This window comes from Myxocyprinus asiaticus, chromosome 40, assembly GCF_019703515.2.
Source record: "Myxocyprinus asiaticus isolate MX2 ecotype Aquarium Trade chromosome 40, UBuf_Myxa_2, whole genome shotgun sequence".
NCBI classification, from domain to species: Eukaryota; Metazoa; Chordata; class Actinopteri; order Cypriniformes; family Catostomidae; genus Myxocyprinus; species Myxocyprinus asiaticus.
This window is the reverse complement of record NC_059383.1, coordinates 19,285,841-19,300,296: the sequence shown is the minus strand read 5'-3', so window position 1 is coordinate 19,300,296 and position 14,456 is coordinate 19,285,841. Positions and strand designations below refer to the sequence as shown.

The 14,456-nt window shown below is 37.1% G+C and overlaps 1 protein-coding gene across 2 annotated transcripts; it reads right to left on the bottom strand.

The window, feature by feature from the left end:
• Positions 1-1,813: 1,813 nt before the first annotated feature.
• On the bottom strand, positions 1,814-4,373 carry LOC127431006 (N-acetyllactosaminide beta-1,3-N-acetylglucosaminyltransferase 2-like). Of its 2 annotated transcripts, none has more exons than XM_051681181.1 (2): positions 4,132-4,373; positions 1,814-3,154 (listed from the first exon to the last, which is right to left on the bottom strand). In XM_051681181.1, exon 2 carries the CDS (start codon positions 3,149-3,151, stop codon positions 1,814-1,816), a length of 1,338 nt encoding a protein of 445 aa, XP_051537141.1. In that variant the 5' UTR covers positions 3,152-3,154; positions 4,132-4,373. The 2 variants fall into 2 exon arrangements, with proteins under 2 accessions (XP_051537141.1, XP_051537140.1); XM_051681180.1 differs by lacking the exon at positions 4,132-4,373 and adding an exon at positions 3,273-3,338.
• Positions 4,374-14,456: the final 10,083 nt, after the last annotated feature.

Below are 14,456 nucleotides of genomic sequence, written 5' to 3'. Positions count from 1 at the left end.
CTCTGCTCTTGGGTACTCTCTCTCGCACCCATGACACTTGTACTTATGCAAATGCAAATTTAAATATGATTTTAAGGATTTTGTGTGTAGCAAATATTTTGTGAGGCATAATAAGTAGCTATACCGTATTCAATTATGCAACATTACACTAATATAATTAAAGGAAATGAATATTACATATTTCTAAATATGAAGTTATATTAAAAAATAAATGTATACCATTACTTGTTTTCTTGAGTGAAAAAAAGATCACATAGTTGGACCGAGAGAGGCAAACAGCATTTATTGAAAATCACTCTATGATGGATGAAATCTATTTGGAGGATGAAAGTAACTTTTCGATAAATTATAAAAGTGAAGAGAGCCATATTCACTATTAACACTAAACATAGGTGACAGAGTCATTCAAGGCAAATGAAAACAAGAGGAATTCTTGTAGTAAGTGAATAAGAAAATATACTGTATAATCAAACTCTGAGGTCATATATTCGCTGTTGATCCTTAAATATAATCAAACAGATGAATACACAAACACAACACAAACATTTAAATAAGAGATTAATAAAATTAAATACATTCTATGACCTATCAAATAAATCATATATTGTCCATTATCGTTGTTCATTATTATCCTTTATTGTGCTTTGTTGTTGTTGTGATTCAGAGTTTTCAACCAACAACACTGGGCTATTATTAGATCCACAAGAAAACAGTTGCAAAATCTATATAAGTCTATGGGGTTTTCAGTCATCCTCGTCATCATAATATGTCAAGATATTTTGTATTCAGTAGCATTTTAACTTAAAAATCTCCAAAATGGACTACAGATGCTCTTGTTGTGAATTTACAATCTTACCCTAACTAGCATTTTCTATCAGCTCATAGACACCTTTTTGATTGTTTACCCCTAAAAATATTGCACGAGAACAAGTTAGGATGACACTTCAAAGTGAGGGGGAAATGAATAATGATTCCAACAAGTGCAAAAAAAAAAGAAAGAAAAAAAAAAAAGGTTTAATCGAATGAGAACATATAACAAATGTTCTATATATTCTCATAGAACAACTTCCAGAAAAATTCCACAGAGACAAATTCCATGTAAGTGTATCTCACTTGGCAAATACATAGATAGATAGATAGATTGATTGATTGACTTATTGATTGAACAGTAAATCTTTTATTGTTTTCAAAAATTAAGCATTATTATAGCTTTTCAATACAAAGCTGAAGTCTGTTGAAATGAATAATGTTTTTCATTCACTCCATCATCAGATAAGTAGCATACTCAGCCCCACATAACTCAGAGTGCAGGGTCAGCCATGATACAGTGCCCCTGGAGCAGATAGGGTCAAGGGTCTTGCTCAAGGGCCCAACAGTGGCATCTTGGCAGTGCTGGGGCTTGAACCCCCAACCTTCTGATCAATAACCCAGAGCCTTAACTGCTAAGCCACCACTGCCCCATTTATTATATAGACAATTATTTTCTCAACACTCTCTCATGAAGTCTCCTATATCTATTTTGACAATTTTAGACATTTATTGCATTTTCAGCGGTTCTATTGTATTATCCTCCTAGTTTCATCACCTTTTGATGACCTCTTTCTTCATACATAGTCCTGAGTACATCAAAGCAAAATTAAGCGCCTTGAATGCAAATAAACATGCCCCATTGCCATGGCATGAAAATACATTGTGGTAAAAATGTAAAAAAAAAAAAAAAAAAAAGTCCAGGCATCTGGGGTATGAATTACCTTCATTTGAATCAATGAACAAACTAGTCTCCCTGTATCAGCCGTGCTTTTTCTACAGTATATTAGCACTCTTGAGGTGGAATCTGTAGCTCTTTCCACAGCGTTAGCATTTCTTTCGTGGTGCGTTTATGCACCAGGAGAATGTTTTGATATGCACATGGCTTCTCCCGCAGATCCTCTGGAAGATCAAAGGTGAGGAAACCAGAATGATGAGTCGGAAACACTCTGAGCCGGTGAAGGCACATTCCCAAGTACACATCATCAATGGGAAACAAGCTCACCCAGTGAGAGACTTCCTGCAGATGCATGGCCAAAGTACCTGTGTAAACCACCCCTCCGCCCCCTGCGTATGCAGGATACGTTCCCTTATAGAAGCTTTCAGGGATGTAGTATTTAGTTCCAGGCTGTCGATTGGGCCAGGCATTGGCAATAACATCCCCCATGAGAAAATCGTCCTGTCCCTTCGTTTTGTTTTCATATGTCTTTTGTACTGTAGCTCGATGTTGGTTTAAATAGTCCAAGAGAGCCCTTGTCCAAACAAACACATCATCATCTCCTTTAAAGATGAAGTGGATATGAGGACAGTGCTTAGAAAACCAGTCCCAGAAAAGGACATCCTTCAGGGTCAGATTGTAAAAAGTGTCTCTGAAATCCCACTGTAGAATGTCCTTATGAGTTCTGCTCTCCAACTCTAGTAGGGTGCCCAGGTCTGGATGAGGACCCGTCTCTGTGTCCTGCCTTGCAAGCAAGAAAACAGTTCGTACTGACCATGCTTTTCCTCCAGTGTCTCCCTGGATCCAACCAGCCCTCCCCCATGTCTCCCTGATGGCTTGCCTGTTTTCAAAGTTTCCAACTTGAGACTTGATCGCCATCAGAAGAGAGGGGGTCTCTACTTCAGAGTCCTGGCCAGCACAAAAGTTGGGTTGGTTCACAAGGATTGGGTAGTGCCTGCAGTGCATAGACAAGACAAAGTCCTTCATTTGATCTGGTAGGGTATTAAAGTCAGGCATGTGAGATGCCCAGGACTGGTTTTGTACACAGTCAGCAGTTTTTCTAGTCTCATGGGAAAGAAATGAGTCGAGGCTTTGAACTTTTAACCCTGTGCCATTGCCTCTCAATATAGGGTTGTGCTCTCTGTCCCAAATGTGTTGGAGGCTGTTCCACAGTGCCCCTTCCTCTAGACGGAGATTCCAGAAGGGGCGAACTGGATGGGATGCAAGCACTCCTGAGTTGGCAGAGGCTCCGGTGGCGATGAAATGAAAGGGCAGCTGTGGCAGAGGGGGGGAGTAGGAGACGACAACAAAAATAGACACCATGATGTACACCAACACGTGACTTACCATCACACATGGTAAGAGACACAAGCACAGGAGCTTTCCATTGAATCTTGAGCGTGCCATGGACTGGGAGAGAATGGCAGACATTAAGGTGTGAATTTCATTATTAGACACTTTAAAACATTATCACATGAAGTGCAAATTAAAAGGGATAGTTCACTCAAAAATGAAAATTGTTCCATACCCCAAATTTTCTTCCGAGGGACACAAAATGAGATGCTAGGCAGAATGTTAGGGATTGACAGTCTGAGTCACCATTCACATTCAGTGGATCTTTTTCCATACAATGAAAGTGAATAGTGACTGAGGCTTCTTCTGTGTTCCTCGGCAGGAAGAAAGTAAATGGGATTGGAAACAACATGAGTAAATGCAACATAATTTTTATTTTACTTTAATAGATACCCTCACATTTCATTGATTATATGAAAAGGGAGTAATAGTGAGAATTCTCAGAAAGCCCAAGCTGTTATAAGTGATAAATATTAGGCCTTCTACCACTAGCAGGAAATCTCATAGGAATTCTCTCTCCATGGTTTTGCCTCTTGGGACTCTGTGTATCTGTGCCTAGCTGGGCAACCTTCACAGCATCCTACCACCCATGATATTTACATCATGTACTTTACAACCACAACATTTACTCTGCATATGGAAATAGCTTGCTTACAGCACTGTTTCCCTGGGGCAACCAAGTACACTAATCTGAGGGATGGAAAAGAATATTCGCTATTTTTGAAAGGAAGAATTAATTTTTTCAGCAGGATAAATATTTCTCTAGAAACAACATCCTACAACATTTGAGGAAACATATTATTTCAAACATACTCAGTATCTATTTGTGCTCAGAAAGAAATGCATGGTTAACTTACTAAGAAGCATTATTACCTAATAACTATTAAAATGTCCAGTAAATAAGAATTTGAATTTTCAGCTATTCAGCTAAAAGCAACATATGATAGCACAGCATGTTAGACAACTGAAATATAAACAATTATCTAATACATCATAATATATAGACTGTCTTGAAAATATTTACAGTGTAATACCTTTATCTTGAGGTTTAATCTCTCTGGTGGTCTCGGTTAACACTCATCACTTCTCTGGAAGTTTCTCCCCACGCAGTTCCCATGACATCTTTGTTTCACAAGTCTTTGGAGGTTCTCTATGTTTTTCCATGCTGATTATAGTTTTTTCCTGGAATTAGTAAATATCAAATAAGTATTTCCTGTGCCAATATCATGTCATGGTTTTGTTTGTGGAGTGCGTTTAAATTAAAATCGAACAGGGTTGCCTCTCAGCCTCCTCACAGGTGCAGGTACTAAATAAAAATATTTGAATGCCACAGGTGATTTGAGGAGGCACAAAAGCCACTCCTATATTCCATGTAAAGCCCTTTGAATAATCTTTTATATACCGTATGTCCATCAGATAAGAATCAGATGGCACAGATTTTCAGAACTAAATTATCTCTTATAAGCTCTTTAAAAAATCTCTTATGCCTATGGTAATGTTGGGAATGGAATGCTGGCTACTTACTGAATGCTATGCAGTATAGACTGTATATTGCCTTCTATTCTTGAAAAATAGTAAGTGAAACAGCAGCCATTATTTCACGATAAACATTTCAAACAGTAGTATGTTATAATGTTATCACATGAACTCATGGTTAATTCAGTGAGTGATGTCCAGTTATCTTGGAAACAAAAACATTATTTTTCACTTTGATCCATTTTTGTGAACAAAAAGGAAAAGTTCACAAAAAAAAAAAAAAAAGAAACAAAAAGACAATTATGTCATCATTTACTCATCCTCATGTCATTCCTAACCTTTATGATGAAAGGAGATGTTAGGCAACATTCAACATTCACTTTCATTGTAAAAGTGGAAAAAAGATGCATTCAAAGCGAGCAGCAACATCTCATTTTGTGATCAACGAAAGAAAATGTCAAATGGATTTGGAACAGCATAATTTTATTGGGAGAACTATTACTTATGGCAGTCCAATCAAATAATGAGTCAAAAAAGGCATTACAAAAGCTGAAGTAAAAATCCCATTCACTTTTCCATAGACTACTGACAACTTACAAACCTTTAAAGGCAGACTGTAAGCTCCGAGGTTAATAATCGATGGTACTGTATATGCTTCTTGAAGCCATCAGTCCACATTATTTCAACTTCATTGTTTAAAAATCGTGTTTAATAGTGGAGTTCCTGGTGAACAACTACACTACTCATTGCAGCAGAGAAAAATCCACCAATCAGAGAACTACAGCCAAGAAAATCCACCAAACAAACCCGGAAGTGACCGCCCACTTCCATGACGCACTGTGAATGACGCAGTCTCCCTTCACCATCAAACTACTTATATTTTTGTATATATCAGAATATTTGGCAATAAACATAAACTATATTGTTTTGATACTTATAATCAACAACCTAAAATCAATAGTTTCATATATTTCTATCCTTTTCAAGTCATCATTTTTATTTGTATAGCACCTTTCACAACACACGTAGTTTCAAAGCAGCTTTACAGAAGATCATGCATTAACAGAAAATGAAACTGTAATATCTATAATGTCTTAGTCATCATTGTGTAGTTTGATAAAATACGATTGTGAATTGTGTTTAAAAATAAGTAATTAAAAAATAATTGTATTTATAACCCCAGTGAGCAAGCCGAAGGCGACTGTGGCAAGGAACACAAAACTCATAAGATGTTGGTTAATGGAGAAAAATAACCTTGGGAGAAACCAGGCTCACTGTGGGGGCCAGTTCCCCTCTGGCTAACATCATGAATATAATGCCAATATTACTTATGTATAGTGCAAGTCATGGTTTAAAATTATTAATCTAAGTAAGTGTTAAGGGTCAGTGTTTAAACAAAGATTTTGTATGAACTGTAAGATTAATCACTAATGTCTTTGAAGTCCATCCTGGATTAACTGCAGAAGTTCACATAGATGCAATTGTCCTTGTTAGTTGGTTGATGAAACTTTTGTTGGCAATTAATTGATAGTCTATGTATTCCATATCAAGAGTGTAGTCCATCATTAGACCAAGGTGATGTAGGCAGAGACTAATTAGGTTCATCGCAGTTCAACCTGGCCGGTAATTTCGGTGAGGTCTATCCTAAATCCAAGGTTCAGGCAATGGCATATGATGTATCCCAGGTCTTATGGTTGGAGTTGGCATCAGTTCATCCTCTGAAGTCCATCATAATAGACTGAAGTGATGTTTGGCTGGCACCGGCTGCTATTAGTCATCATCACTCAGCGACACGTAGAAGTGGAGTCCAACACAAAGCAGGAATGGAGCTGGATCCAACTGGTTCTAGTGACCTCAGGATAGGAGTCCCGAGGTTGAGACAGGGAAACAAATAGAATAATATTAGCATAGATGCCATTCAATTTATTGCAGAGTTATAGATCACGATCAATGTTTCTGGTTTCTGGTTCCGGCAGACCTACCTAAAGCAGCCCAATTGTGAGTTGAAGGATAAATTAGGTGTATGCCTGGCTAAATAGATGAGTCTTCAGTCTAGACTTCAACTGAGTGAGTGTGCCTGCATCTCGAACAGTGTTAGGGAGACTATTCCATAGTTTTAGGAGCCAAATATGAAAAGGATCTACCTCCTTTTGTGGATTTTGATATTCTAGGAACTATTAACAGGCCAGAATTTTGCGATCGTAATGAATGTGATGGAATATAGCGTGGTAGAAGGTCACTTAAGTACTGCGGAGCTAGACCATTCAAAGCTTTGTACGTAGTTAACAGAATTTTAAAGTTAATACGAAATTTAACAGGTAAGCAATGTAACGACGATAAAATGGGGCTAATATGATCATATTTCTTGGTTCTAGTCAGCACTCTGGCTGCTGCATTTTGAACCAACTGAAGTTTATTTATTTATTTATTTGTTTATTTATTTATTTATTTTAATTTTTTTATTTTTTCCCTTTTTCTCCCAATTTGGAATGCCCAATTCCCAATGTGCTTTTAAGTCCTCGTGGTCGCGTAGTGATTCGCATCAGTCCGGGTGGCAGAGGACGAAACCCAGTTGCCTCCGCATCTGAGACCGCCAACCCGCGCATCTTATCATGTGGCTTGTTGAGCGCATCACCACAGAGACATAGCACGTGTGGAGGCTTCACGCCATCCACCGCGGCAACCACGCTCAACTCACCACGTGCCCCACCAAGAATGAACCACATTATAGCGACCACGAGGAGGTTACCCCATGTGACTCTACCCTCCCTAGCAACTGGGCCAATTTGGTTGCTTAGGAGACCTGGCTGGAGTCACTCAGCACGCCCTGGGGTTCGAACTAGCGAACTAGCAAACTCCAGGATTGGTAGCCAACGTATTTTACCACTAATGAATGCATGAATTAGTTTTTCGGCATCAGCAACAGAGAGCATGTGTTGTAATTTAGCAATATTTCTTAGGTGGAAGAATGCTGTTCTACAAACATTGGTAATTTGATTTTCAAAGGACAGATTGGTATCAAATATAACACCTAAGTTCTTCGCTGTTGAAGACGATGTAACAGTACATTCATCGAGAGTCAAATTATATTTTAGAGGCTTGTTTTTAGAGGTTTTTGGTCCAATAATTAGTACCTCTGTTTTGTCGGAATTGAGTAAAAGGAAATTTCTGGCCATCCAATCTTTTATTTCATTGATACACAATTTGGAGAATTGTGAAATCTCCTCAGGTTTTGAAGAAATATAAAGTTGGGTAACGTTGGCATAACAGTGGAAACTTATTCCACGATTCCTGATAATATCTCCCAGGGGAAGCATATACAAGGAGAAAAGCAGAGGCCCTAAAACTGATCCCTGTGGCACTCCATACTTTACTCTTGTTTGGTTTGACAATTCCTCATTTACATAGACAAAGTGGTAGCAGTCTGCTAAATAGGACCTAAACCATGCTAATGCAACTCCACAAATGCCAACATAATTCTCTAGCCTATTCAAGAGAATGTCATGATCTATCGTGTCGAATGCAGCACTAAGATTTAAAAGCACTAGAATTGAAATGCAGCCGCAAACAGATGATAAGAGCAAGTCATTTGTAATTCTGATAAGTGCAGTCTCTGTACTGTGATGAGGCCTAAATCCTGACTGAAATTGTTCATATATACTATTTCTCTGTAGAAATGAACATATTTGGGAGGATACTACTGTAACTTTAAATCCTGTAATTACAATTGCTGGAGTGGAACAAACGCTGGAGTAGAACACGCTAATAAACTAATCAATAGTAATCGCTGGAGTGGAACAAACGCTTAACATTACAAACTAGCTAAACAACTTGACACTTTATAAACTTAACGCAATACTTCAGTAACTCTGCGTAACACTTCAAGGACTGACACATAACGAAGAAAACTAGAGGGTATTTATACACAAAAAAATAATGGAAGGCAGGTGGGGATGACGATGAACAGATGGAAGTGATTAGGGCAGTGAACTATGGGTGATGTAGTCCAGTGGAAAACTTCAAAATAAGAGTCCTTGACGAAAATGAGGGAGACAGACTGTGACAACGACCTTTTCTAGTATTTTCGACATAAACGGGAGATTTTAAATCAGTCTATAATTAGCCAGTTCTCCAGGATCAAGTTGCGGCTTCTTAATAAGCGGTTTGATAACTGTCATTTTAAAGTTTCTTGGGACATGTCCTAAGGATAGCGAGGAGTTAATAATATTAAGAAGAGGTTCTGAGATTACAGAGAATACCTCTTTTAAGGGCTTGGTTGGTATTGGATCTAACATACATGTCCTTTAATATTCGATTGTGTCATTCGCAATGCTTCATGTGTTTATATTTTGTCTCCTTGTGAAAAACGGTAAGTTTGTCTCTTTGTCTGAAATCAAAGTCTGTAATGTTGTGATTCACCTTGGAGCTGGTTGGTTTGGTTTATGGCTTACAAATCTTTCATGAAGAATTTTATGAAAAGTCTATGGAAGAAATGAATGGGGAAAGTACTTCTGGAACCCAGAAGGCTGAAAAAGTGGGTGGGTACTGCTGCACTCTTTTACTTTTGGTTCATCCATCACACTGGATATCAAAGGTCAATTTGAGTGCATTGCTTGGTTGTGGCATAGTACCACATGCTGTTTACTCACCTGAGGATTTTTTACATACAGAAAATTAACATACTGTGCACAATATATATTGTACGTACTACTGCAGCAATAGTAAGAGTAAGATAGTATGCTATTCCAAACATAGTCTTTGTCTGATTAGAAAAAAGAACCAATTGTTATCCAAATGAGCTGCAGTTATCTCATTACAGTCATACCTCAAGACCAGATGGCAGAACTGACTCATCAAGCTTCACCAACATCATGGGGGATTTTGGGGTCATAGATCAGCAGTGCATTACCTTGAGCATTCTTATGCTGGCAAACAGATGAACAAAATTCCATGCACACACACACACACACACACACACACACACACACACACACACACACACACACACACACACACACACACACACATGTTGGTGCGGCTCTTTATGAGGACTCTCCATAGACATAATGATTTTTATACTTTACGCACTATAGCTTCTATCCACTAAACCTACCCCTTAACATAACCCTCACAAAAAACTTTCTGCATTTTCACATTTAAAAAAACACATAGTTTAGTTTGTTTTTTAAACGATCTGAATTATGGGAACACTAGAAATGTCCTCATAAACCACATTTATAGCACAATACCCTTGTAATTACCAGTTTGTAACCTAAAACAAATGTCCTTGTAAACCACCCAAACCTGCCCACACACACACACACACACACACACACACACACATAGTTTAAAAGCCTTTGCCCCAGTTTCTGTCTCATCCCTCTCAGGCACACTACCATTTTAGCTTTGTTCTATCATTGTGACTTTAATGCTGAAGTGGCCTGTGAATATGCAGACACACAGTCACAGGAGGCAGCCCTCCCCCAGCTTTGACACTGAGTAGATTAGACTGCGATGAGGGTGCCGGTGAAAGCCAAAGGAAAAATTAGTCCTGGTCTCTCCCAGCACCTTGTATTTACTTTGATATGACAGGTGTCTTTTATTAGGCCATGCTGCCTGTTGATACACGCCCTCGGGGTGCCAAATCACAGCACAATCACACAACACAGCAACCAGCATTTATGTAACTATAGGCAATTGCAGTGGTGGGGTACACTGCTGATTTGTCAATGGTAATCTGACAGAGATCATTGACTATACTGTAACAAACCAATAATTTCCAAACTGACATCCCTGTTTCTGAATGAACTGGTTGTGCACAGGGTAGTCGAGACGAATGCAATGTGCTGTTTAAACCACCACATATGTTTGTTTTCAATTTCAATTCAAATTAGGCCCTGTGTGTATAGTGTATTACAAAATACTCATTGCTACACAGCAGCTTTAAAAAGAATAGTGAATAAAGAATAGTATTTTGAAGTGACTCTTGAGTGAGTCTTTTGAATCCATTCACCAAAGAGGTTTATTCACTGATTCATTTAGTACATCTTTTCGCCAGCAGGTAGTGTGGCAAGCCGAATTGACCTTTAATCATGTGTCGGTCCTGTGGATATTAATTACAGATATCTCTAATTACATTTTCACTATTAAAATGCAAATTCTTGATATCAGCAATGAAATTACTACTAGTAAAAATGCTAATCTATGTGTTGGTTTGCACTGGTAAAAACATTCATTCTTGATATCAAGAATTACTTCATTACTTGTGGAAAACCCATTCTTGTTATCAGAAATGGAATTTTAACTAGTAAAAACCATAATTTTTATCTTTATCTTTAACTTCATTTTTAGAATTCCCAAATTCTCTGTCATTCACTACTATTTAAAATACAATTAGTTAAATAATGAATTTCTTACTAGTGAAATTCCAAATATCATCTATGAACTTCTTTCTAGTAAAAAAAATGTAAATTTTGATACCAATAAAGAATGCAAAAGATTTTGGGGCCTGGGTAGCTCAGCGAGTATTGATGCTGACTACCACCCCTCGAGTCGCGAGTTCGAATCCAGGGCGTGCTGAGTGATTCCAGTCAGGCCTCTTAAGCAACCAAATTGGCCCGGTTGCTAGGGAGGGTAGAGTCACATGGGGTAACCTCCTCATGGTCACGATTAGTGGTTTGCGCTCTCAGTGGGGCGTGTTGTAATTTGTGCGTGGATCGCAGAGAGTAGCATGAGCCTCCACATGCTGTGAGTCTCCGCAGTGTCGTAAACAGCAAGCCAAGTGATAAGAAGCGTGGATTGACTGTCTCAGAAGCGGAGGCAACTGAGACTTGTCTTCTGCCACCCGGATTGAGATGAGTAACCGTGCCACCACGAGGACCTAATAAGCAGTGGGAATTGGGCATGCCAAATTGGGGAGAAAAGGGATAAAAAAATAAAATAAATACAAATTATTGCAAAAGAATTCCTGACATCAACAATTGAATTGCAGGTAGTAAAATATTTTGATGTCTGAAATTTGTTTTTCACTTATGCCAATGTTAATTTCAGATACATTTTTTATATTGAGATTTTAACTATTAAGAAAGATATCTTTAATTACCCTTCATTTTATTGCTACCTGAAATCCATTTCCAGATACCTGAAATTAACTAAAACTAGTAGTAATTACTTGATTCTAGTGAAAAATTAATTCCAGATATGAAAAATGAAAATATTTACTAGTTGCAATTAGAAATGGACAATTGCCATAGTAATAATTTAATTAAAGGTATCAAAAATGTCTATTTTTACATAGCTGATATTTCAGCTACTAAGAAATTCATAGATATCTGTAACTGCATTTTGAATGGAAGAGAAGGACAAATCATTGTGGAGTTCTACTAGTGAAAATGCAGTTACAGATATCAAAATGTATGGTTCTTACTAGTTCAGATTCCATTTTTGATATCAAGAATGAGTACTGACATCATTTTTTAGACCAATAATTAAAATTTTTACTAGTGCAAATGTAACTACTGATATAAAAAGTGAGCACATTCACTAGTAGTAATTCCATTGCTGATAGTCCTCCCAAATAAAAGCCATTGCACTGACGATTTGTTGAAGAAGAAGAAAAAAAAGATCTACAGATCTGCCAGAATTTTTTTTAATGGACAATTTTATTATGAGCCATCTGTTCCATTTCTCTGCAAATCTTTTATAAAGGAACATTATTCTCATAGTCATTACCGGCAAGAATGAGCCTCACACTTTTAATTGTTTTTGCTTCACAACAGTATCACAGTCTCTTAATCACAGTAACGTTTAAAACAGGAAAAAGATGAAGCCCTATTATTTGTCAATGAAATAACATAAAGTAAAGTACCCACAAATATATGATCAAACAACACAGGCTGCCTTGTCCAATATCTTCTCTCTGAAGCAGCATGGACACTGAATTCTCATGGGGGAGAACACGGAAGTCGATAGGTGGAGAGAGAGGTGACTGGGTAGGTCAGTTTGGAGCAACATACATTCAATGAACATCAAACACCCTTGAGGGATCTCTAGAAAACTATATCCAAAGAGTCACTGACAAAATTGCCATGATCAGACATGAAATGAAAAAAAGTAATATGAAAATATAACATTTTCAATGAGCATTTCAGTTTAGCAAATTTAGTAATAAAAATTGCACATCAATTATAGTTACAGTAACAGAGTACAATAACACCATTAGGCTTTAAAGGATAGTTCACTCAAAAATCAAGTCATCATTTACCTACCCTCATGTTGTTCCAAACCAGTTTGACTTTCTTCTGTCAAAGACTACAAGAGATGTTGAGCAGAATGACAGCCTCAGACACTATTCACTTTCATCGTATGGAAAAAACATGCAATGAAAGTAAATGGTGACTGAAACTAAAATCCAGCCCAACATCTCCTTTGTGCTTCATGGAAGAAATAGTCATATGGATTTGAGTAAATGATGACAGAATTTTCATTTTTAGGTGAACTATCCCTTTAAATCAGATGGCCTTACATTATGTCTTCCAGACAGTCAGGGAAGAAGATTAGACACTGATAATTGAGCAATTCTCATCTTATTTTCTTTTTTTAGAGGGCACTTCTTTTCCTCTGTATTACGATGCAGTTTATACAAATATCACCAGATCATCAAAGCCAACCTTCTTTCAATTTTTGCCACAAAAATTAGATCATAATAGTAATCATAATAATAATAATTTAAAAAAGAACAGGCATTACATACATTAATAAAGCCACAGAAAGTATACTGATTCCAAATTTACATGTTCAATTGAATTTTACACAAAACTTTACATTTAGTTAATTTCTATGTGCAAACCACTGTATATAATAGATTATTCAACACTGGAAAAATCTATAGTGTCCATATATAGTCTCCAGATTTGACGCTTTGCACACATTATAAACAAATTTTGCACACATTATAAATTAACATCTCGACTTGAGCTCACTGAAATTCTTAAGATGTGGACACCCAATTCACCCAGTCTATGATGTTCAGTTTTTTCAGGTGATTTTGGTAGGCATACACAGTTTGTATTTTTTTCTACAGTGAAAGGTATGATCGAATGTACAGAGAGGTAAAATTTTCCCCAGTAGCTGGAAGAGCAAAATCCTGGATAAAGAAGGCATACAGTAGTGATGGCATTGACAGATGCAAGTTCATAACAAGGCTTGGGTTGTGCCAGTGGACATATAACAGGCCTGAGGTTGGGATTCTTGACTCTTGAATGGTTGGAAAGTATCTCCCACATCATCCCTCTTTTTGCATTTGCTCAAACAAATATAACACAGAGTGAAACAAATCCAAACAATTACTTCCAAGTGCTTCAATTTCTTTTAGTTGATAGGTGCTACATTGACTCGGAAGACAGTTATTGTATATTCGGCATTACTAAAAGGCATCCCCGGCATTTCTTTTCTCTTAAAACATACTGGCAGTTTCAATGGTAAACGATGAACAGAACAAATAGAGGAAGCACACTGCAAAAACACAATTTCTTGATATGTATTTTCGACTTGTTTTCCGGTAAAAATATTGAAACATACTTAAAACAAGATCCGTTTACTTGTGAAACAAAATTGCATAAGATATTAAGACTTTAGAGAGTATTTCTTGAATTAAGATTATTTTTCTTAGTCGATTGGCAAGTCGTTTTTTGTTGTTTGTTTTAAGCATTAATGTAACAAAATTTCATGCTTAAAATAGGAAATACTGTTTGCCAATGTGATAAGAAAGATAATCTGAATTCAAGATACAATGGATAAAAACATATTATCTTACACAATCTTGCTTCTCAAATAGGCTAAACCTTATAAAATTGCTTTTTAAGGATGTTAATTTTTATTTTAT